Source organism: Populus nigra, chromosome 19 (genome assembly GCF_951802175.1).
Source record: "Populus nigra chromosome 19, ddPopNigr1.1, whole genome shotgun sequence".
In the NCBI taxonomy this organism is placed as follows: domain Eukaryota; kingdom Viridiplantae; phylum Streptophyta; class Magnoliopsida; order Malpighiales; family Salicaceae; genus Populus; species Populus nigra.
In genome coordinates, this window is record NC_084870.1 from 1,862,693 (window position 1) to 1,887,699 (window position 25,007).

Genomic DNA, 25,007 nt, shown 5'->3' on the forward strand with positions numbered 1-25,007 from the left:
TGTACGTATCCGATTCTGTTTCATTTATAAAAGGAGAAAAACGAGGGGCGGCGGAGCCGGCGCCACCACCACAACAGCTGTTTTGTCCAAAATCATGTGGCACTTTGCACTTTTGGATATTCCATCACCAATCGACCTAGCCATTGTCCACGCGTTTTCCATCACCGTGACAATCACTTCCCATTCCAGCAAGTATATTATATTATACTATATGGTTACGAGCTTATTATGAAGAGTTTTAAGATAGAGTCTATATTTATTTGCAAAGCAACTAGGCATGGGTGAAAATCAATGATTAATAAGAGTGGAAAATAGGTGTAAAGTTGGATTAACATTAAGTTTACTTTAAAAGTAATATATATATATATATATATATATATATATATATTAAAACAAAATAAAGATTTTAAATGAAAATAATTCGCTAAATAACATGTTAATGGGTAGGCATTACCCGCAATGAAGCGCGTAATGCTCAAAAACCTTGTCATCTCCAGAACACCCATTACAGTTAAAAGCAGTTAAATCCCCTCTAAAAAATCCCGAGCCCTTTATTGTCCAACCGGTTCTTTCCCGCCACCGACCTCACAAAGCATAAAAAAGGCAAACGAGTCATCGAATTTATGCCCACAGCTCATGCCTACTACTCAGTGATTGGACTCAAACTCACTCACAGCTGTATAGAATCAGACAGTCTTGAGAAATAAAAACCTCCCATATCCAACATCCATGCATTAAGTATAACAGCACATTAGTGTTTGGTGCGTACGTTGTTTACTTGGAAACAAAGTACAGTCACAAGTTTTCATGGTTTCTATTTTAGGTAGTTTTTTACTTGCAGGTTAATTTACTTTGCCTTCCTTGCGTGTCGCTGACTCGGCCCTTTCAATAACCAATACTACTTCGATTTGATTTTTGTGTGGACACAGAGAAGAGAGAAGAGAGGGTTATAGAGAGATAAATAGTGGGTTTCTCTTAATCTCTCTAAAAGCTTGATTAGTATTGTGTTTTTCTGAAAGTTCTTTTCTGGGTTTGTGCTTTGCTCTTTCTTTCATTGATTTCTGTTCTTTTTAATGAAACAGTTGTTGATTGAGTTGGCTGTGTGTTTATCGATTCAGGTGTTGAAGAGTTTCTAGAATTGAAGAGAATGGGGAGTGAATCCGTGGCACAATCAGATTTTCTTGAATTTGGAGATACAGAAGCATCTTTGATGGAGATTGGTTCTGGGAATTATGGGTATGTCTTATTTTCTGTTGTCAAATTCATTTTATAATTTGGTCCCTTGCCCTTTATTTGTAGACTGATTCAAGATTTTTCTAAGTTAATTTTCCTTGCTTCAATTAGATGCTCACATTATAGGAGGAGATGCAAGATTAGAGCACCTTGTTGCAATGAAATCTTTGATTGCAGGCATTGTCATAATGATGCTAAGGTATATATGTACAAAAAACTATGATCTTTCTTCTTTACTCCCTTCTCCTCTTGTTCTTTGACAGATAATTCATATTCTTAGTATAGATGTTTAGTTAATTCTTAACCTGGTTTTTGTATAAACAGAATGGGTTGGAAACTAACCCACTTGATCGACATGATATTCCTCGCCATGAAGTCACAAAGGTATTCTTTTATTTCTTTCTGCAATAGACTTTTGCCAGTCATCTCTCGTAATTATTTTGTGTTCCTGAATCGAAATTGTTTGAAGGTACACAGTTTGATTGATTTGGAATGCACTTGATTCGTTTCATCTATACTCCATGCCATTCCGCAGCTTAGTAGTCATTTTCTAGTCATGTCCACAATTTAATGTTATTGCAATAGAGGAGCCTTGTTTGATGACTAAAGGGAGAAAAAAATGACTCTATGAGAGCATGTGGTTGAATATTTCACTTTTGTGCCCTTTTTCATTATATCTCTTAAAGTAAGTAGACTTTTGCAATTGGTGGTCTCAAGAATTTTACATGTTTTTTTGAGACGGAGACAGAAATATATGGACAAAAGGTAAAGCTTGGACAATTTTTGAAGACTCGCAAGAATGAATACAAAACAGGAAGATGTCCTGCTAGGAACAAACTGTGTACACTTATTGAAAAATCCATGATTTTGGATAAGGTTTATTTTTATGATAAAAGGTGTCACTTTTGATTTCCACATCACATATAACCAATGAGATAATTGCGTGTTTTAGGATAAGGTTTGGTTGAAGGCTTTAGGCCATAATCTCGAAGCTTGGCCCAGATTTCCTTTCAAACTAGGATGGACATTTACCCGGTCAAACTCGGGTGACCTAGCAGGTCAACTAACAACAACTCCTGGGACTTTTCTTAAATTTTTTCCAAAATGAAATCGTTTTAATTTTGTTTTTTTTAAATGATTTTGTTTTGAAGTTTACTTGGGCAAGGCAGGGCAAGGCACAACTCAAGCCTTGAGCCTGGTCATATAACTATGGCATAATGTTTCTTTCATGTCTTTTTTAGATATGGTTTATTGTGTTGGTTTTCTTAGTTTTCTCTGATTGTATCCTGTTAAACTTTCCTTTTCAGGTTATTTGTTCACTCTGTGACACCGAACAAGATGTAAGTGTCTGCAACATAAAATTAGATGATGTACAAGTCAAAGGATTTTTGACAATTAAGATAGAAGTGTGTGAATTCTTAATATTCCTGTGTTGCATTTAACAGGTTAAGCAAAATTGCATAAACTGTGGAGTTTGCATGGGGAAATACTACTGTTCTAAGTGCAAGTTCTTCGATGATGATGTACTTTTCCATACTTCTCATTGATCTTTTTTACTTCCATTTTGCTAATATACACAGTTTTTGTAGTAATCCGAAATGATTTTTTTGTTCAGGTTTCAAAAAATCAATACCATTGTGATGAGTGTGGAATATGCAGGTAATACATCTAATTCCTGTTTCACTTTTTTCTTCTTCAGTTCATTTCTAGTTTAGTCTTGAATGGCTACACCATATGAGCATTACAATAACCTATCTGGAGTTCTGAACCTTCTTGTGTATACTTCTTTCACATTGTATTTTCTTATCAAGTTACTCGTTCTATTTCCAGGTCATGAAGCTCTTTCATGGTCTAAATAGCTTTCCTCTGAATACTATCCGAATTACAAGTTTAAACTCATTGATTTTGTTGTCATTGCCTTTACAGAACTGGAGGAAAGGAAAATTTCTTCCATTGCAACAAATGTGGTGAGTGGGAAGATAACAAGCCAATAACCTTGATTGGAATTGAAAACTGCAATCTCTTTGCCCTTTTTCTTCTTCTTCTTTTGAATCAATCAAACTGATATTTCAAGATATTTTTGTTCACCAGGTTGTTGTTATTCAATGTTAATGAAGGATGCACACCGTTGTGTTGAAAGGGCTATGCACCATAATTGCCCTGTTTGTTTTGAGGTAAACAAAGCATTAATACAATGTAACACCTATGTATCGAAAATTTTGAAAAGTTTCTTGATACTTAGAGAAGTTTTTTTTTTTTTCCATACAGTTTCTATTTGACACTATGAGAGATATCACTGTGTTGCCTTGTGGACACACAATACATTTGGAATGCTTGAAAGAGATGGAACAACATTACCGGTAAGCACTATGCATCTTGCTCAAATTCATGCTTGCTTGCAGCATTTTCTTTGTACTTTTATTTTGCTCTATCCTCTTTAATTAATTTCAGATTCAAAATTGCTCTCACATCTTTTCTTTTTTCTAGAAACATATCACATCCTTGAAATTCCTCATTGCAGCATTTGTGTTTTATGACAAAAAGCGTATCTTTGGTTTTGCAGCATTTTTGTTTCATGTTTCCTTCCATCTCTCATCTGGAAAATGTCAGCTAATGGGTTGGTTCATTTATAACTTGACTTTGCAGGTATTCATGCCCAGTTTGCTCCAAGTCCATATGTGATATGACAAGATTGTGGAAAAAGCTTGATCAAGAGGTAATTAAAATCCTTGTTAGTATTCCTGTTTAATTTTCCCATGTCGTCCCAGTTTATGTATCTTAACTGTTTTTAAACTTCAAAGCAGATTGCTGCAACTCCGATGCCCCAAACGTACCAGAATAAAATGGTGAGAATCTAAAGTTGACCCGGAATGCCTTGATCATTTGATAGCCATTTTCCATAGAAATTGCTGACTGATTTTTGCTTACAACCAGGTGTGGATTCTCTGCAATGATTGCGGAGCAAATTCCCATGTCCAATTCCACATTGTGGCACATAAATGCTTGAGATGCAACTCATACAATACCAGACAGACACGAGGAGGCCCTGCTGCATCATGCTCATCAGAAGTAGGCATTGAGATTAAATGAAGTTACCATTCTTTTGCATGGTTAGTGTCACTAACATGCCAACAGGGAAGGAAAGTTATTCTTGTTTAACGTTGTTAATCCATCTACATTGTATCAGTAAAAGGATCTTTCTAGTTACAATTCCTCACAGGAAATGGCAAAATTTTGATATGTCATGGAGGTTTATCTGGGTTTTCTTGTACACAAATGGGCTGGTAATCAGTCACTAATCATTTTACTCTTCCATGTTACCGTTGTTTCTTCAATGAGCCCAAGAGGTTAAAAGTTAAAACCTGCACAGCTCAATTATGGCTCCTCACCCCAAATCAAGAAAACAACAAATTTATTTTTTTCTCTTTTCATGTAAATCTCGCTTTTAATAAGATCTATTTCTATAATAACGTCAGATTATTAGTTATAAGAGAAAAAAATAATAACCGTTTGGTCCCAGAGAATGAACAAGGTTAATATAATAATTTCTCATTTGTTAATTAGAAAAAATGAAAAAAGATAAAATTAAATCTCTCCTTTTACATTATTATTTTTTCCCGAAAACTTTCTCTAATATTTCTCATAATTGCATTTACAATTATGCAATTCCATGTAGGGATTCATATGCTCCTGTGAAAGAATTACAATAAAACTAAAAAAAGAATATGCAATTTGATTGAAGATTATTGCGTCGTTAGACACCATTAAGTGTGGACGGCAGTATTTCTTGAACCCTTTTTTTCATTATTATTCTGATTATCGAATTTTATAATTTTACTATTAACAACATTTTATTTATTGAGACTTGTCTCTCTTTACGTGCTCCTATGTCTGTGAAGTGTAAAAGAAAATTCAGAAGTTCAATTAAATTTAAGGTTATAATTAAAAAAAATTGAAGGAGCGAGAACCAAAATAAATTAAAAAAACAGAGCATGTTGTTCAAAAGGCACATAAAAATTCAATTTGAGCCTTAAAGTTTTAATTTAAGCATATTCAATCCCTCAAGTTTTAGAGTTTTAAGTTTTAATTCTAAAGTTTATATACAAACCTAGAGGTTAAAAACCTTGAAATAACCCAAGAAAGTTAAAATAAAACTGAAAATAAAATCTAATATAATGATTATTTAAATCAAGCTACTAAAGTTATTGAATGAAAGAAACTCAAACCCTATGCTTATAATAAATCATAAACTACAAACATCACAAAAACTATTAATCTTTAATAAATTCAAGAAAAATTCAATAAAAAACCAAAAATATATAAATAAACCTCACACAAGTACTCAATATGATGAAAAACAAGGTCTTCTTCTTCTTCTTCTTTTTTTTTATAATATGATTCATCAATAACTAAAACTAAACATAAACTTTTGCTCTTTTTTTAATAAAGTTGTCGCAAATTCAAGAACTAAACACAAAGACTAATAACACGAAAAATTAAAGATAGATAGATAAAACCTAATTTTATAACGTTGTTACGATACCAACTAATATGAATTCAAAAGGTAAAAACCCTATAACTTACAAGTAATAAACAATATAACCCATTGATTTCCTCTCGTGTTCCAAATAGCCCTCCGATTTAGCATTGGTAGTCTTTTCTTTTTCTTTTCATTTATCTCTATCTACCTTGATTTCATGTTACCTTCTAAAAATTTTAAAGTAGCCTCTTCAATTTGTTCTCTCTTCAAATTTAGTCCTTATTCTTTTTATTTATATTTGTTTTATTTTAAATAATTTATAGAATTAAAATTCTTTTTTAAATTTCATCCCCTTTAATTTTTTTAACCTTTCAAATTTGGTCCCCATTTTTTTATTGTTTTTTTATTTGGGATAATTTCTTAGATTTGTTTTTTTTTTTACAATTTTATCCTCTTTAAGTTTTTTTTCATATTTAATTTGATCCTCGTTTTTTTGCTTGTTTTTTTTTTACAGATTTTTTAAATTGATTTTTCTTTTCGATTTCATTCTTGAACATTAAATAAGCTAGGAATTGAGCTCGGGTTTAGGATTTCATGAGCTATAAGTTTTAAAGATTAACAAACGTTTAGGAGGTTCGTCTGTATTTACTTGGTTTTTTATTTTCTATTTTAGGCTCTTTTTTAAGTTTCATACTTTAGCATTTATTCAATTTGAGACTGGACTTAGTTGTTTTTACTTATTTTCTTTTAGTAGAATTTTACACTAATTTTTAAAATAACTCTAGTTATCTCTGGTCTTTTTATTTGTCATTTTTTGTTAATTGTTTTTGCTAATTTTTTAAATTTATATTTTCTTTCTGGTTTCATCCTTCAATTTTTAGAATAATTTTATATATATATATATATATAATTTAGAAAATTAGATTTTTTTTCAATCTCACCCCCTTGAATTTCTTAATCTTTTAAACTTGACTCTCATTTTTTTAATTGTTATTTATTTTATTTAAAATGATTTTTTACAATTTCATAGTCCTTTGGGTTTTTTTCTAATAAATTTGATCTTTATTTTTTTTATTACTATTTTATTTACTTTGATAAAAATTTTAAATTAATATTTATATATTTGTCTATCTTGGTACCGTCATTTAGAACTTGAGTTTCGTCAGTTGATCTAGGTTGGCTCAATTTTTTTTAGGGTTGCTTTTTAAAAATTTAATATTTCTTGTGTTTTTTCATTTAGCATTATGTTGTTTTAGAATTGAGTTTTGTGATGTTTCTCAGTTTATCTTTCATTTGGTTATTTTATTTATTTCTCGGTTTATCTTTCATTTGGTTATTTTATTTATATGATTCAGGTTGCAGAGTTTGGTAAGTTTTTTTTCCTTTATATATATTGACCTTATTTTAAATATGTCCTTGTGCACTAGATTTTTTTTTTAGAATTAGACTTGTATTTTTTTGTGTTTTATTTGTTTATCCTAATCTCATAACTCGATTTTTATATTTTGCATACTCACTCAAGTTAGCTTAGGTCCCCTTTTTTTTATCCTTCCACATTAGCTTCATTATTTTTTTCTTTCTTTTCTTTTTAGGTTACCATGATTTTTTTTTTTTTAGTTAATCCATTTATTATCGATACCTATTCTTTTATTATCTAATTAAATTATAAAAAAGTTTTTTCTCTCAGTCAAGTCTGTTTTAAATTACTTTTTTATATTTTTTTAAACCTGACATTTTATGGAACAGTGGCTTGTCTTCTTCCTCTCGTAGAGTTAAAGTAACCTTAGTAATCAATGGCTCCAAGGAGAATAAAAAATAAAAACAATGCAAGGGGGCTGGTTTGGCCTGTTCTAGACTGAAAAATACCTTTGACTAATCTCATTATGCTTCGAGAAAACCCTACTCAAGTCAAAAAAAAATAAGGTTAAAAAAATAAGCCCTGAAACCGAACAGCACTGCCAGTGATTTCTCGGTCTCCGAGGCTTTTTCCCAGGTTGAAACCTCATTCAACCGAGCATATAAAAAGGAGAACCTCGTTCACCGTTCCAGAGAAAAGCATATAAAAAGCAATTCAGTACCACGTGAATATAAAACTTTTCTTGTTGAGTGGCCTTTCCAGTAGATTGGCTACAATTTGTCGGAAAGGAACAGATGTTTTTTTAAAAAAACAAAGAAAACACAAGGCACTAGCAATATTATACCCAACAAGTTACAGCAGGTTTTAAATAATCAAGAGAAGGTTTTGGTAACAAGTCAACCACCTTTTCCCTCAAATTGTTAGCTAATTATAACCCTTGAGCCTATTTTAGATATAGCTTGATGTTGACCACAGGAATCCCATGAGAATGGTGACATTACCTCATAATGCCTATGATACCTTTTCTCGTTTCCAAAGAAGTAATAATGTCAGTTGCATACTAAGGGATGATTTTGTGACTACAGCTTACAAGCAAAGGTACGGTTCCATTTAAAAAAAAAAAGATGACACCCAGTAGACAATGCCTGAACTTGCACCCTTGCAAATGGGTTATTTCCCATTGTTTTCTCTACCCTTTAAAACTTTTGAGATTTACAGGATCATTACATGGACCGGCACATAAATTAACCATCATTTGAAATTTAAAGAAAATTTGAAAACTAGTAGTTTTACACAATCAACACACCTTTTCAAATGGAACTAACTGTTTGTTACCATTGGTCAGCCTGCCTCCAAATTGTGCCCTAAGAACTGCAAACAGAAGAAGGGTCACAAGATGCTTTGGAGTGGATTATAACCCGAGCTCCTGAAGCAAGCCTGCTGGGAGGAAATGAGGATAATGTCAAAATCTGATAACACAAGATTAAACTTTAGCAGCTACTTTCAGAATAGATTGGAGTCAACACTTAACTTTCTTCAATTTTGATCACCCTCTCCTCTCTGAAAGAATCGAGCTTCTTTGATTGTTTTTTACCTGAACCAGGCTCTGTGATTCTTTTACTGCCACCATTTGATGAGCTATTGTGTACTACTTGAGAGCCATTAGCCCCGTTAGAGGAGTTTCTAGGTTTATCAGAAACAGGCGATCGCAAAGATTCACTGTGCGGTTGCTTGCTTAGGGAGGCTTTTGATCGTGGAATGCATTTTGAGCGTCCAGAGGTTGACTCTTCATTGTCTTCAACTGAATCTGGTTGTTTACACGTCCTGCAATTTAATTTATGTTTTTAATTAAGGTGAACAAAGAAATAAAGGAAGAATGCAGAACTATTTCCTGTGTTAAATATGTTTAGTATTCTTATTAAAAGAAGTCAATAAAATCCATGCAGCTGACCCATTAATCCATGACCCCCACCTGAACTACCATTATTAGTACCGGAGGGGAGGGGGGGAAGAACAAAGCCACCTTAATTCCTTCTTTTATTTTTCGATCAAACAAAAACAAATGTCGTGTCTCTATGAAAGGAAAGAACCAAAGTTGAAACAGGTGATTATAAATAGATTCATTTCACATCAGGATATTGTTCTATGCTCCACAGCAACTCAAACAAGTTCATCTCACGGCAGGATCAACTACCATGATAATAACCTAACAACATTACAATTGAACATTATACAAATAATAAACGGTAACATAATGACCCTTTGTTGTGCAGACCAACTATAAACTAGAAAATTCTTCATGCAAAAAAGCTTTGCGCTTTTGAATACCAGCATTCTAGGATGGCTTTAAATACAGTGGGACATTTAATGTGACCTAAATATTAACACCTAAAGTGCAGAGCAAGTAGTAAGTTTATAGATGGTGGTGCAACAGTTTTGCAAGTCCACATAAAGAAGAGATTTTTGCTCTACAAGTAATCACCATCATGCAACATCCAACATTATAGGATCCCTCCAAACAATACTAAACTGAAAAACAATAGTAAGAAATTGACATTGTGACTTCTCTTTATCAAGCCTTGGGGCCAAGCCGAACACTCAAGCTTGATTCATACATGTTGCCTCAAGAATAGCTAGTTGACAACCTTATGCAATCCTAACTATGATATTAAAAGATTCATTAGGAGTGTCCATTGGGCCTATTCTAAGACCTAAAACAAAGTGGATCCAAGAGAAGCTTAATGGGTCAAGTCAAGAGGCTTGGGTTAAAAAGGTTCAAATTTGCTAGCCTCGACCTTTGTCTACTTTTCGGGTTATATCTGAAGTTACAGGCGGATTTAGGATGCTATTCAAGTTGGGTTGGAAACTGGATATCTATACATTTCCAATGATATATGGTAGGCTAGTTAATTAATCCGGACGAGAGAAAATGTGTTTGAAGTTGGGTCTAGAATTTGCCAGAAAAATACAAAGACAGAAAAGACATTGTTTCCTTAAGAGTTATGGATTCCATTCACCATAAGGAGTCCTTGATGCTATTAAAAACTTATGCAGCAGCCTCAGGGTTATTTATTTTACAAGAATTCAATATCAAACAAGAATAATTAATTAATTAGAAATTAATTCTTATTTTATAAGGCATCAGGTTTTTATTTAGTAAGGATTCTACAATAATTATTTCTCTTGGGTATTTTTCACTATCATTTGCAGCAAATGGTAAAAAATAATCTTAGACTATTATTTTATTTATTTTTATTATTTTAAACCTTATTTTAATTAGTTTAGGTTTTATTTAAATTAGATGCATATCTGACCTATTAGTTTTACGATTTATATATAAATACTCTTATACAAGGATTTTTATGCAGTTGATGGATTTTTATGCAGTTGATGAATTTTTATCTAAGGTTTCCACATGTTGTATCCCTTCTTCTCGTGTGGTTGAGTAATTCTCATATTAAGTTATTGATTGAATTTGCAAACTTTTTAAAGGATTGATCAGCTTTATTATGATTTATACTTCTTGTTCGTGTCTCATTATAAGTATAGAGTGGAGGTGATCAATTACATATAACTTTGGATTTTCAAGGCATGATTCTTATTGGGTCAAGTTAGAAACATTTCTTCAAACCTCAAATTAGCAATTTAAAAGACAATTCCGCATCAATTTGGTATCAAAACACGACTAATTTCAGGTTATATCTTTTTAATTTTCATCATTACAAGTAATTATAGGGTTTTTTTTTTAGATCTTACCATATCTAGGGTTTGTGTTCTTGTGTTTCCTAGTTTTTTTTTCTCTAGGATTTCAGCTATTACAAAAAAAAAAGATTGAATCTTGTTTAATATTTGTGGTGTTTTGGTGGAATCTTGATTAAAAAAAAAGCCTTGAAGTTATCTGGAAAAAAATTGCATACAAACAACAAATTGTGTTATCTTTGGACTTGAGAAATTCAGCTACCTATTGGAAAAAAAAGAATCAAAATCACATGTCAAGCAATTTAGAAATTTTGGATCTTGCATGAACTAGGGTTTAACTGAAACTTGTCTTGGACATTCTTGGTAATCTTGATTGATTTCTAATAAATTTGGATAGGATAGTTTCTTGATTTCTTGCATGGAGTTCTTTATTTTCTTAAATTTCATAGTTTTCATTTTTTTTAATAATAATTCTTGCTTTTATTTCGTGTCTTTGTTTTCGTCATTATATTTTGGAAAAAAAAGAATCAAAATCACATGTCAAGCAATTTAGAAATTTTGGATCTTGCATGAACTAGGGTTTAGCTGAAACTTGTCTTGGAAATTCTTGGTAATCTTGATTGATTTCTAATAAATTTGGATAGGATAGTTTCTTGATTTCTTGCATGGAGTTCTTTATTTTCTTAAATTTCATAGTTTTCATTTTTTTTAATAATAATTCTTGCTTTTATTTCGTGTCTTTGTTTTCGTCATTATATTTGCACAAATTTACATTGCTTCACATAAGTTTGTTCTCAAGTTTTGTTTTGAAAGTTCGAATAATTCTTGATTCTTGAGTCTTTAAATATAAATAAATCATTTCGTAGTTTGATTAATTGTTTGATAAGTTAAGTTATTTTTAAAAACCAAAGTATGGGGATAGAATGGTAAAATACGTAACGAGTCTATTAGAATGAAAAGCCTAATAAATTGTGTGAAACACGAGAGAAATGAATTTTATTAAAAGAGTAAACACTTGAGGTTTGAGTGAGGAAAAAAAAATTTATTTGTTACTAACCTTTATTTCGGATATAAACAATGTCTTCAAAATGTGTGGAACAAAAAAAAGCAAAAACAATAGAGGAAAGGCAGGATAGAATGGAACTTATGATGGAGATGTTAATAAGTAAGTTTGTTGGGGTGATTTGTACACAAGGTGTTCTTAGTCGTAAGGACAATGAAGTTGAAATGTCTACCATTAGGGCTACAGTGAATGATGAGTGTGGGTGATAATTCTAAAAATAAAGAAAAGAAGTTTTCAAAGGCTAACGATCAAGAAGTTGCTGTCAAATTGGTAAAGGAGAAACAAAAATAGAACATCTTTCATGCTATATGTCACATTAGTAACAAGGCGTGTAGTGTGATTATTGATAGTAAAAGAGTTGTGCTAATGTTGCTAGTACTAGTTAAGAAATTGAATCTAAACATTGTTAAGCATGATAGACTTTATAAGCTTCAATGGCTAAATGAATGTGATGAAATTATGGTGACTAAACAGGTTTTGATTTCTCTTTCGATTGGAAAGTATAAGGATGAGGTTTTATGTGATGTGGTTCCTATACATGCTAGTCATTTATTGTTGGAGAGACCTTAATAATTTGATAGGAAGGTCAAGCATGATGGATTTAAAAGTAGATATTCTCTTGAGAATGATGGAAGGACATACACACTTGTATCATTATCACTTAAACAGGTTTATGAAAACCAATTGAAATTGAAAAGGAAAAGTTAAGTTGAAATGGTAATACAACAACGTGAGGTCGTGGTTATTAAGCAAAAATATGTATGAAAGTGGTTAGTATATCGTGTTTATCTGAAATTATTATCAATTACTATTTCATATAGTGTTGTTGGAGGCAAAAGTTGGCAAAAAAGAATTTACAAGGCTTAAACAAGATCAATTAAAGCTGAAAAGAGTATGCAAAACCAAGGAGACAAATAAATCATATGAGGTGGTGAGTTTAAAGAGTGAAAATAAAGTGATCCTTAAGAATAAAAAAAAAAAAGGGGAGAAAAAAGACTCAGATTCAGCTAAGGCAAAAAAAAGGTGAATTGAAGCTGAATGTGGAGAGAAGAAAATAAGAATGAAAAAAGAAGAGTAAAAAATATAGGCAAACCTTAAGTTTCTATACAAAAGAGAGATAAAAAAATTTTTATTTTTCTAACATGACTATGATTTTACTTGTTTATAAAGAAGCATATTTTAACACTAACAATCATGATTATTTTATTCCTAGTGTTGCTATATCTTTGTTATAAGATTTTGAGGATGATATAGGACAAACAAATTCGGATTTGAGCTTAATTTGTCCTACTACGCAACTTTACACCAACAAGCATAATTTTTTATCCGATCGTTCGAACAAGCTCAAATTTTACCTAAAGTTTTTAGAGATCTTTTTTTATCTTGAGTTAAAATTTCAAGACGATCAGAATTTAGTAAGACTTTCTGATAAAGGGTCGAAGTTGTTGTCTAAATCTTTATATGTATTTCTCAATGAGTTCCGTAGAAGTTTGCCATTGGTAAAGAGTACAATCAACAATAGTATGGTAAAGTATAAATATCATATCCATAGACTTTATGATATTCTTAATGAGTTGCATGGATCTTGTATGTTTAGTAAGATTGATTTGAAAATTTGTTATCATCAAATTATTATAAAAAAAAAAAGAAGATGAAAGAAAAAATAACTTAAAGACTAAATATGAATTGTTTGAATGGTTAGTCATGTTGTTTAATCTTACTATTGTACATAGTAATTTAATGAGATTGATGAATCATATGTTATGTGCATTCATAAATAGCTTTGTTATTGATTACTTTAATGATATTCATAGTAAGAATTTAGGTGTGCATATTGAGCATTTATGATTTTTGTTTAATATGTTACAAAAAAAATTGTTATGTGCTAATCTATTAAATTAGAAAAATTATTCAAAATTTAAAATAGTTTATGGTTTAACTCTACTAGATTTGGTTTTTATACTTATTGATGAAAGGATTAGACTTGATGATAATAGAAAAGTACATGTGATGAACGCAGTGCTTAAGAAGGTACGATAACATGTTAAGACAAATAATGAGGATTATGCATTTCAAACAAACAAAAGATGAAAAAATAGTCTTTGAACTAGGAGATTGAGTTTAGGTGCATATATGCAATGAGAGATTTCTTGGACATAGAAAATCAAAGTTGATGCTTAGAGGATACGGTTCATTCATATTCCTTAAAGGAATTAATGCCTACAAAGGGGATCTACAAAGTGAGTATAATGTTAGTGCTATATTCAAAGTTTCTGATCTTTCTTTGTTTGATATAGGTCAAGATTCGAGGTCGAATTCTTTTGAGGAGAGAGGGGATGATGCAATCTTGTCTATGACATCAAAGGATCCATTAGGAGTGTGCATTGGGTCTATTTTAAGGCCTAAAATGAAGAGGGTCCAAAAGGAGATCAAGTTAAAAAGGTTCAAATCTGCCAGCCTGGACCTTTGTCTACTTTTCGGGTCATATCTGAAGCTACATAAGGATTTAGGATGTCATTCAAGTTGAGTTGGAAACTAGATATTCGTACCTTTTCAACGATATACGGTAGGTAAGCTAATTCATCTAGACAAGAGAGAACAACGTGTTTGAAGTTAGACCTCTAATCTGCCAGTAAAGTGCGAAAACAGAAAAAACATTGTTTCCTTAAGAGTAATAAATTTCATTCACTACAAGTAGTCCTTAATGCTATTGGGAATTTATGTGGCAGCCTTAGGGTTACTTATTTTACAATGATTCAACATCAAACAAGAAGATTTAATTGGTCAGAAATTAATTCTTATTTTACAAGGCATCAGAATTTTATTCAGCAAGGATTCTTCAACAATTATTTCTCTTAGATATTTTTCACTATCATTTGTGGCAAATGGTGAAAAATAATCTTAGACTATTGTTTTATTTATTTTTATTATTTTAAACCTTATTTTAATTAATTTGAGTTTTATTTAAATTGAGGACATGCTTGACCCATTAGTTTTAAGGTTTACATATAAATACTCTTATGTAAGGATTTTTATGCATATGATGAATTTTTATCTAAGGTTGCCGCATATTGTGTGTCTTTTTCTCTTGTGTGGTTGAGTAATTCTCATCTTAAGTTCTTGATTCAACTTGCAAACTCTTGAAGGTTTGATCAACTTCGTTGTAATTTATATTTCACATTCGCATCTCATTATAAGTGTAGGGTGGAGATGATCAATTGCAAATAACTTTAATTCTTCAAGGCAAGGTTCTTGTTTGGTCAAGTTGCAAACTTTTCTTCAAACCTCAAATTAACAATCTAAGGGACAATTCCACATCAAAACCTTAACCAGTTGTGTTAATTAGCCTAACAGAACTTTCGAATAATTAGTCAAGAGGGTAGTCAACTTAGGTTCTGAAGCGTGTCAATCTTTCTGAACACCTGTCTTGTAAAATTTTCAACCATCCACAAGCTGGTTAGCAAGCCTAATTGTTGAAGCTAATATGACCCCAATTAAAGTCATCATTCAACAAGCCAACCCTTAGTTTGTGCATACTCCTATTGCAAAATATGTAAGAATGTCGTGTAATAACTCCTTAGGTAACACAAAACCAACCAGCAGCAAGAGATCCCCGAGGGAGGGCAAAAAAGCCAGCAGATTTAAATGATATGCATAGAATTTAAAACTAAAGAGTTGAAAAAAGGTTAACCTGTCTGCATTGAAGGAAGAAGAACGCTTCAGACTAGGATGTCCATCTCCTTCCTTGAGCATTTTTGTCTCAATCAAGCTCCCACTGAAATACTCTTTTTCTTCCAATCTGAGGCCCATCATCCTCGGATTCTCTGACAAGCAATCAAGCTCTCCTAACATCATAGAAGTAGAGAACAATGGAGAAGGAAGTTTTGAATGAGAAAACCTCGGCCTGTAGGTTGGAACTAGTCCAAAACTGTGATCTTTCACTGAAATTGACCCACAGGTTATCAATTGCATCAACATATTAGTGGCCTTGAGCCTTGCATTGTTTGGCATTCGAATATCTTCCTCTTCAAGGATTCTAAAACTGTTGATTTTATTAACATCAGCTCTAATAAGAGACTCCAAAGTTTCAGTCTTCCCGCCCGAAGATGATGCACTAGAGGAAGATGGGGGAGGGGAAACTGAATTCTCACATATCTCAGAATTTTCCTTCACTTGTGGAAGTCGAATTTGATCATTCTCATTGCATTCCTGTTCCAGAGAACCATCGTCAGTCGAAACACCCCTTGAGCAAGTTTCTCGGAATTTAGGTCTGCTTACATTTTCCTCAGTCTGTGTTGAAGCATTTGCGAATCCATCACTCTTGTAAACCTTGTATTCTGTCAAGCTAAGAGAGCCATTCCATGAAGAATTCTTTCCAACTGTAGACTCTGGAGACACGCCAGAGGAGCCAGGACGTTGCTGTGGAGGGGATACTTCATCTTCCTGAGAATGCTTTGTTTCCTTTCCATTCAAACTTGCAGATGATGAGGAATCATCTTGACTTCTAGAAGATGCGGGTTCTGGCAATAGTTTCAGATTTTGCATTTTTATGGTTCCAACAGGAGCGAAACGATCTGTGGAGATTAATTAAAGCTCTCAGCCCTTTAACCTATCCTTCATGTTATAAAACAACAACTAACCCATCACTTAAATTGATTTAAATAACCCACCTGAATTAGATTCTTCAAAGAGTTCAGAACCTTTGAGAACATATTCACTTCCATGAGCAGGAAGAATTAAATCATCCTCACAAAGGTCATGCCATACAAATCCATTCTTATAGCTTCTGCAGTCAACAACAGAAACAGAAACAAACAAACAAATAAGCACAAGGAAGTGCAAGGTAAACCCAGCTATAAACTAACCAAAACGCTTATTCTACTAAATTTAGAGAACAGAAAAAACTAAAAGCAACCCACAATTTTTTTCAACAAAAGAAATTAAAGATTTCAATTCTTTCATGATTTTCAAATCAAACAGTCCATAATACTAAAAACAGAAGAAAGACAGTAACTTTGACCTCTTAGAAGACCAAGAATACAAAGAAGCCATCCCTCTGCCTCTCAATACATTAAGCCTCTCAATTACATCTGCAACATTACATCACATTACATTCAATCTCAAAATAAAAAAAAATAAAAACCCAGTTCAAAAAACTCACTAAAAATACCTCTAAGGTAGAGACCATCAGGTGAAGCAAGAGGGACTTCAATGAAATGAGGGTGCTCAAGCTGACGATTTCTACAGAGATAATAAACAACAGGGACTTTACGATTCTGTTGTTGATACTTTGGTGACCTCTCTGTCCACACTTTTGCTCTCTCTGGACTTACTTGCCTGTTGTACTTCTTCATTGTCATCGTCTCCATTATCACATCAGAACCCTTAACAAAAATTCTAAAACTTGGCAATCCTGAGAGCGTCTGGTAGCAGTCAACGAGATACAGAATCTTTACGGTGTTTAACGGTGATGGTGACTCTATAAAGAGAATCTACAGGGAAGGAAATGTCGTTTTAGCTTCTTATTTTCTGCGCGTACTTTTTTTTGGCTGATTCGATAGAGGCTGAGAGAGAGAGAGAGATAGAGAGAGAGTGTGCGGGTGTGAGAGAGAGAGCTGGGAGCTAAGAACAAGACTGGGTTTTTTTTTTGTGGTTGCCTTTTTTATGCTTTTCCCAGTCTGTCTTCTTGTTTTCTTTTACCCCCTCGTGGGAGCAGAATCGAATTCAAGGGGGGGATGGGGGGTTAATTATAACTTAGTCACTGTAATCTAATACAAATAATTAAACAGTCCTCGTGATTTCATAAACTGTATATTTAACTCCTATTTTTTAAATTTCTTTATCGTAGACAGGACAATAAATATCTATACTCAAACTCCAATCTAAAATAATTATCCAAGCTTAACCCAAACTTGGTAGGGTATGAATTTTTAATCCTCATCCCAAATAATATAATTTACAACAATTCAGTATGTAATCAGTTCGATATAATATACATATAACATATAATTTTTTTCAAATTTTAAAGTTATTTATATATTTTTGATTAGGTTGGATAGAACAATATCTATAACAAACTTGAAATTGATTATTTTTTTGTTTTATCCAAACCCAAATTTGATTTAAAAATTTCATATGTATTAGAATTGATTCTAGTGAATAACTATCAAGTTTGAATAAAATTACCATTCCTATTAGTTGAGAACAACACTAAATCTTTCTCTAAATGATTTTAAAAGTTCATTCCCTACACTAGCACGATGCATTCAATTTTTTTTAATAAATTCTTAAATAAGTTGGTATTAATGTTTGAATAAAATAAATAAATAAAGCAAAACTTCTTAACCGTTATTAAATCCATTTATAACTTGATAATTTTTGCATGTATCGTGTTTTTTTAATTGATTTTGATTTTTTTATTTTAAAAAAAAGAAAAAAAAAGAATGAATAGATAGGATGGAGAGATTGATGAGAAAAAAAGTCAATTTTTGAAACAGATTATTATTAAATAAAATATGATCATAATTGGTAGTTTTTATATTACAGAAAATTATTTATTTGTGTTTGATAAATTATGGAAAATAAGTTATGGTTGACTCAATTCAAGAACATGCATGTATGCATTAATATTAATTTTAGATTTCCTATCTATAAACATTCGGATTTTATATTTGTTAGTGTAGTTGTGTTTTCATCCGTCCAAATGCTTGCTTCTATAAAAATCATTAATTTAATCCGAGATGTAGAATTCAACACATTAATTAATTAAGATCCGAAATGATTAAATTCAAACTATGCAAAAAAAAATATTGGTTTCACATGAATTCCTTAAGGATTTTGTCAATATTTCAATAACTCTAAAAAAACATTTTCTCTGAAAATCAATGGTCAATATTCTGGTATAAATGTTGGACTTACAAGTAAGCTGGTATTTAAATACCAGGAGTTGACTATAAAATTCTCATAATTATTTTGAATACTCATCAATTTTAATTGAGAGTATTTTTCACCACAATAAACGAGTTGTGAAAAACATTTTTGCCTTTTAAAATAAGTGAACCCTATTATTGTATCTTCATGGATTCTTCCTAAAAAAATTTATCCGGATATATAAGTCCATAATAAATTCAAGATGTTAGATTTATTCATGAGCGTGAATATTTATTCTAAGTTATAGACAAATCATCGATTAAGAATCCATCAACACCTGTAAATCACATTCAAACCACACAACTCAACTTATCTACAATTTACTTTAGGTAAGTTGTATTGGGTATGCTAATACCTTTCCTGATTATAACTAATTATTTACCTTAAAATATTAAATAAAATCAGTTCACTTGAATTTTTTAAACCAAACAACCAGATAATAATTTCTTAACCCTAATGTCTCGCCACGGTGTGCGCCAGACGTGCCATACTCAAATTCTTATGGAAAAGGAAGATCCTATTAATTAGTTTTGCTGTGTATTGGAGGATTCTGAAATGAAAGAAATAATGAAGTTAATTAACGATGATAAAAACTTTAATAGATTTCATTCAATAAAAATCAAATGGCCTAAGTTTGTTTGAATACGAAAAGCTACAGGCCGAAATGTCAGAGTCACAAACGAAGGAAGTACAATGATCTGTTGGCAACACATCAAAAGACTTGCAACGAGGTGAGGTTGTGATCATGCTTTAGATGATGTTTTGCTATGCAGTTGCGGCTAAATTTTAATTAAAATATAGTTTGTAGTTATTTGATAATGAAAAAAAAATAAGTTATTATTTATGGATCTTACATGTTTTTTATATTCGGAAACGCAGGTAATGAAAAACAATAAATTTATATTTTTCACATCGTGCATACTAATTATATTATTTACTGAACAGTGTAATTAGTATGAACAGTGTACATTAATACACTGTTCATGCGAACGGTGCAAGATAATTGCACTGTTCACCAATGAACAGTGTAATTCACTTGCACTATTTTGCACTGTTCATGTTTTTTTTCTAGTGTGTTAAATTTTTTAATATTTTTTTTTAAAAAAGACATTAGTTTAAAGTGAATTAAATTCACTCGCATTGTGATGTGAGCAATAATTTTTTTTCCTGAAATACTAGTATAAAGTGAATTAAATTCACTCGTACTGTAATATCAATTTTATACCTGATAATATTTTATCTACGCTCAAAAAGTTATGTAAACTATAGTTCTTATCGGATGAATGTTGTACATAATGGAATTATAAATAGTTTAATTGAATAATAAAAAATATTTTATATAAAGTATTTTTTATTTCATGATGTAATAGGAGTAATTAATTTTACAATATTTAAATTTAAAACCATCAATATTAATATATATTTTTAAAAATTATTTTATAACCTCAATTTTAAAAGCATTCTAAACCAAATACATTAAATTATTTTTTTTTCAACCTCAATTTCAACCGCAGTTTTCACTAAACATCTATTTTTTCGAACCAACTTCAATTAAAAGTACGTTTTATAAAATAATTTTTTTCAAATCATAACCATATAAACTACTGCAATACTAAACATACGCGAGCAATCATTTGTTTTCCTTCTTTCTTATATTAGCAAACCCTATTTTGTGGACTGCATGTCATGTGCTAGCTAAGCACTCATAAATCATGACTGATAGGAGGTATACCGGCTTGACATGTTTCAGAAATCCATGTACAAACACTCTGGACTTCGCAGTTGAGTCTTGTTGTGTATGGCCTTGGTTCTGTCGTGCTCAAATAGAAGTGCTGCTACAAAGCACGTAAATCATGCACTCTTTTAGATTGCTTTGGCCCGCTAAATACATCTTCTTATGCAGTAATATATTATTCGTGCTGAATACCTATCGACCCCCTAGACAAAACTTCGTTTACGTGATGAGATTTGGCCTGGCCCGTGACAGCCTACCTACCAAGTAAAATAACCTAATTTTTTTCTAATATTTATCGAACATTATTACAAAACAAGAATCATTCATGCAAACACGCGCGGGCCTCGACTAGTTTGAACATAAATTCTTGGTTTTTTTCAATCGAGGCTGTCATTGTTAATGTGACAACTGAACCACATGGTGTTATTAATTATGGACACACTTTTTTTCCCATTTGACAGTTCAAAAAACTCTTCTATCACAATCTGTGGGAAGCAGATGAATGTATGTTTAAAGAGCTCAACAGCAAGGCACAAGACGAGCAGCTTGTAAATTATAATGAAGGCCGGGGCCATATCCTTGCTTGCTTGATGTCTCTTAATAGATGTAGCTAGCTAGAGGTACATCATCTTACTCCCCCCCTTTTTTTTTCTTATAACAAAGCAATATAAAAAGATTGGGGATGCTATTAATAAATCAATTATAATGAAGTTCGGGGCTACAAGAAAGAAGATTCATTATAAAAGCTAAGTAAAGGCTAAGGCTTATAACAAGCGAGTGTGACAAAATTTCAGGCTCAACCCAATCACATGTGAGTCTAGCCATATAATAGGTTTAAATCTTTTAGATTTAATTATGTGTCGAGCTTAAACGTTTACAAGTTTGGTAATAAACCAAACCTAACACCATTAGACTCGCTTGCATATCAAATTCAAGCTTTTATGGGTTTAGAGAGATGATAGACTCACCCCGCTTAGACTTGGTTATACACTGGACTCAAGATGCTAAGATCAGTGCCCTTTTAAGCCAAAAATTCCTTTAGACATGAGCACCCAAGGAAGGTGGGAATGTAGGGGCTAAATCTATTATTCGCAATTTTTCACGGGAACTGTTTTTATGCTTTTGGCTATGAAATAAATGATCATCAAATTGCATTTAAGACACCCTTTCTCAAATTTGATGGTAGTAATAACGATAGTTGCAGGTCGATTATAAAGGCAAATTAATTATTGATCATCTTTTTAGTTCCCAGCACCTGCAACGCAGCTGCATAGACGGCGACCCTCGTCAGTTGGTATTTTGCATGTAGTATGGCTCAAAAACCTTTTTTCCAATTTTCCTCGCTTTTGTTGTTTGTTTAACACTTTATTGTTTACTTTTATACACATGAAAGAGAGCTAAATTAAAATATAGAGAGGACCTTTTCTTTCTCTTTCTCATTTAGTTTCTTTCGGTTCCCATTTTGTTTTTTTTTTCTTTTATCATTTTTTTTTACTGCCATAAGGTTTTAGTTTAAGTTATTTATTTAGTTTTTCATGTCTTTATTATTTTTCAAATTTTAGTTTAGAAAGCCAACTCAAAAAATTCTAAAAAGGGATTTAAAATCTATCAAATAACTTGGCTTTAAGATAGTATTTGATTAGTGTTAATAACATAAAACATCCATATAATAATAAATAGAAATATATATGTTTGGTTGCAAGGATAATGACAGAGATGCCTCAAACACAATTTTAAAATAATTTTTTATTCTTTAAAAAAAAAAATAGGAAGTATAAGGAGACGTGTTTATTTTTCTGTCTGGAAACATTATATAACTAAATGTTATATAAAAGATGTTATATAAACAATATTTTAGATATATGATTCGTTGAAAAAACATTATTTGTGATAATTATGCAAAAAAAAGTTAGTAGGGGTCGTGGTAAATAAAATTAATTCACAATAAAACACTATAATTTCTCAAAAACAAGGATGCAAAGCGTTTTGGTCCTTGCAATTAAGGATGGTTAGTTTTACCTCTTTTGGGCCTGTTTGTTTCTGCGTTTTAAAAGCGTTTTTGACAAAATTTGAAAATTTTTTATTTTTTTATTAACTTCAAATTAATATGTTTTTAGTGTTTTCAAATCATTTTGATGTGCTGATGTCAAAAATGATTTTTAAAAAATAAAAAAACATCATTGGCATGCATTTTGAGACGAAAAGCTATTTGAAAAGCAACCGCAACCACACTGCCAAACAAACTCAAAAGATATAATGCTTGCTGTGTCCCCGGAGGGGTTGTTTCGTGGATCTACTTTTTTACTTTTTAATTTTTTTAAAAAAATATTAAATTAATATTTTTTATTTTCATATACTGATATAAAATATATATTGGGGGGGCACTATGCAAGTCCACGCCGTTTTTCTTGTTTTCCTGTTTTATATAAATATATTTTAGGCCCCGTTTGTTTACAAGAAAATAGTTTTTTGTTGGAAAATGAATTACGGGAAAAGTGAATTTTAAAAAAATAAATTTCAGGAAAGTATTTTCTGATATTTGATAGTATAATGGAAAATGAACTGAAAAACACTTTCTAGTATTTGGTTATGTTATGGAAAATGAACTGGAAAATAAATATATTTTTAGCTCCGTTTGTTTGCAGGAAAGTAGTTTTCTTTTGAAAAGTGAATTTCGGGAAAAGTGAATTCCGAGAAAGTATTTTCTGATATTTGGTAGTGTAATGGAAAATGAACTGGAAAACACTTTTCAGTGTTTGGTTATGTTATGTAAAATGAACTGGAAAATAATTTATTAATGAATTAAATGTTTTTTTTCAAATTTATCTAATATATGAAAAATATTTAATATAAATATTTAATCTATTAATTTTATAAAATATAACTATATATGTCATATAATATTATAGAGATATAACCTTGTGAAATGTTTCATAAATAAAACCTATCAATTTATTTTTTCAATTTTAAAAGCTTAAAATATGTTTTTTTTTCATATGAAGAAAGCCAAATTAGTTTATAGTAAGAGTTAGATATTTGGGTTTTTTTTTTGTATGAAGATTTTTTTAAAAGATAAATAAATACAAAAATATTTTGATGGGTTTTTTTGGATAAAGATTTTTTTTTACGAGTATAGGCAATTATCCTTTTAATATCCCTTTAATATATATCAAATAAGCATCAAGAAATAAATATAAATATCTAACATCAAACATAGTCATGCATAAATATTAACTTTTGATGTCATATACATACATATTAGTTCAAATTAACAAACATAAACATGCTAGACCGAATTAAACAAGTAAACATACTTGTCAAATAACAAACATATAGTTTCTTATCATAGTCAAATCATCTTAACAAGCAGGTTTGTAGTAACGTTGGTTCACAAAATTTTGAACCCAAATTTTCCTCAAATTAGCATTTTTTTGCCATAAATGCTTTTGCCAACATTTCATTTAGGACCAAGTGATTAAATGCATCCCCAAGAGTGATCTCATCAAAGCCTTTAATTTTCATCACTTCCGTATCTAGCGCATTAACATCAAGTTGATTTTTGTTGAGACTTTGAATTGCAAGTGCTACATCTCCAATATGTTTAGACAACTTTTCAACACCATCATCTTTATACATGCGATTTCTCTTCGTATGTTGCCTCTTTTGTGTGCTAGAGGAAGATGTTTCTTTTCCCTTAGAAGTTTCTTCATATTCCCCTTCATTTTCAATTGAAATTGATTGCTCTTCAGTGTTCTCTTCCAAGTTGACATCAGCATATGATTTGGTATAATTTCCGGTTGACATGTCTTTTCCAACAACAATTGTCATTGCATCGTACATATCAAGTTTTTTGTTGAGATACTTGTCATGATTGGGATGTGCCTGTTCATAAAGTTTAGATTATGCAATTTTTTAGATCATTGTATAATTTAGAAACAAAAGTAAATATACAAATTACAAAGAGTATAATATTTATCATACCTTTACTTCTTCATCATATATATCTTTCGAAACTGTAATCATCTTCAAACAATCATCCCAGCCAAAGCCACTTTTATTTTTAAGTTTGGTTATTATTCCCCATTCTTTTTTTACAGTCTTGAGATGATTGTTTATTCCCCATTCTTTTTTCACAGTCTTGAGATGATTGTCCATATGCTCAGGCTCGCATTGCACGTTGAACTTTTGATTGATTTCTGTAGCCACCTTAACAAAAGATTCTGCTTTAAAGGTGGAAGAAGGTTTGCTTCCTTTAAGTGCCTCCTCAGTTAATATCTCAAGTAACATGTGAGACATATGCTTAGACCATGTGAAGTGCTTGCCCTTTCATTTTTTATTATGTGTGGAACTCATTTCTACAAAAAAAATTACAAATTTATACAAAATAAAAATATTTAGATTTCATAAATTTCATATAAAAACTACAATTAATATTTAAAAGAGAATACATAAAATATATAAGAACTTATAATAAAATCAATATATATTCCAAATACATAACAAAGATAAT

At 31.2% G+C, this 25,007-nt stretch overlaps 2 protein-coding genes across 7 annotated transcripts; one reads left to right on the forward strand and one right to left on the reverse strand.

Moving 5' to 3' along the window:
- Positions 1–531: 531 nt before the first annotated feature.
- LOC133680597 (E3 ubiquitin-protein ligase RZFP34) lies at positions 532–4,548 on the forward strand. Of its 4 annotated transcripts, none has more exons than XM_062103620.1 (13): positions 532–823; positions 1,119–1,236; positions 1,345–1,432; positions 1,558–1,617; positions 2,541–2,573; positions 2,679–2,756; positions 2,849–2,892; positions 3,160–3,200; positions 3,325–3,407; positions 3,502–3,593; positions 3,880–3,949; positions 4,038–4,079; positions 4,168–4,548. In XM_062103620.1, exons 1-13 carry the CDS (start codon positions 808–810, stop codon positions 4,321–4,323), a joined length of 921 nt encoding a protein of 306 aa, XP_061959604.1. In that variant the 5' UTR covers positions 532–807; the 3' UTR covers positions 4,324–4,548. The 4 variants fall into 4 exon arrangements, with proteins under 4 accessions (XP_061959604.1, XP_061959606.1, XP_061959607.1 ...); XM_062103622.1 differs by having other exon boundaries at positions 533–1,030; XM_062103623.1 differs by having other exon boundaries at positions 533–964; positions 1,083–1,236.
- A 3,608-nt stretch (positions 4,549–8,156) lies between these two features.
- Positions 8,157–17,513, reverse strand: LOC133679399 (protein SOSEKI 3-like). Of its 3 annotated transcripts, XM_062101984.1 has the most exons (7): positions 17,003–17,513; positions 16,853–16,922; positions 16,503–16,618; positions 16,111–16,406; positions 15,524–16,041; positions 8,602–8,894; positions 8,157–8,510 (listed from the first exon to the last, which is right to left on the reverse strand). In XM_062101984.1, the coding sequence occupies exons 1-7, from the start codon at positions 17,199–17,201 to the stop codon at positions 8,482–8,484; spliced, it is 1,521 nt and encodes a 506-aa protein (XP_061957968.1). In that variant the 5' UTR covers positions 17,202–17,513; the 3' UTR covers positions 8,157–8,481. The 3 variants fall into 3 exon arrangements, with proteins under 3 accessions (XP_061957968.1, XP_061957967.1, XP_061957966.1); XM_062101983.1 differs by having other exon boundaries at positions 8,157–8,507; positions 15,524–16,406; XM_062101982.1 differs by having other exon boundaries at positions 15,524–16,406.
- Positions 17,514–25,007: the final 7,494 nt, after the last annotated feature.

Bases quoted from the DNA above. Each gene is read 5' to 3' on its own strand.
- LOC133680597 (XM_062103620.1), top strand. The intron at 2,893-3,159 runs GTAATACATCTA...TTGCCTTTACAG, and splicing joins GATGAGTGTGGAATATGCAG to AACTGGAGGAAAGGAAAATT. The intron at 3,950-4,037 runs GTAATTAAAATC...ACTTCAAAGCAG, and splicing joins GGAAAAAGCTTGATCAAGAG to ATTGCTGCAACTCCGATGCC.
- LOC133679399 (XM_062101982.1), bottom strand. From the start codon at position 17,201: ATGGAGACGATGACAATGAAGAAGTACAACAGGCAAGTAAGTCCAGAG. The intron at 16,923-17,002 runs GTATTTTTAGTG...GTAATGTTGCAG, and splicing joins TGATGGTCTCTACCTTAGAG to ATGTAATTGAGAGGCTTAAT. The intron at 16,407-16,502 runs GTGGGTTATTTA...TAATCTCCACAG, and splicing joins CTTTGAAGAATCTAATTCAG to ATCGTTTCGCTCCTGTTGGA.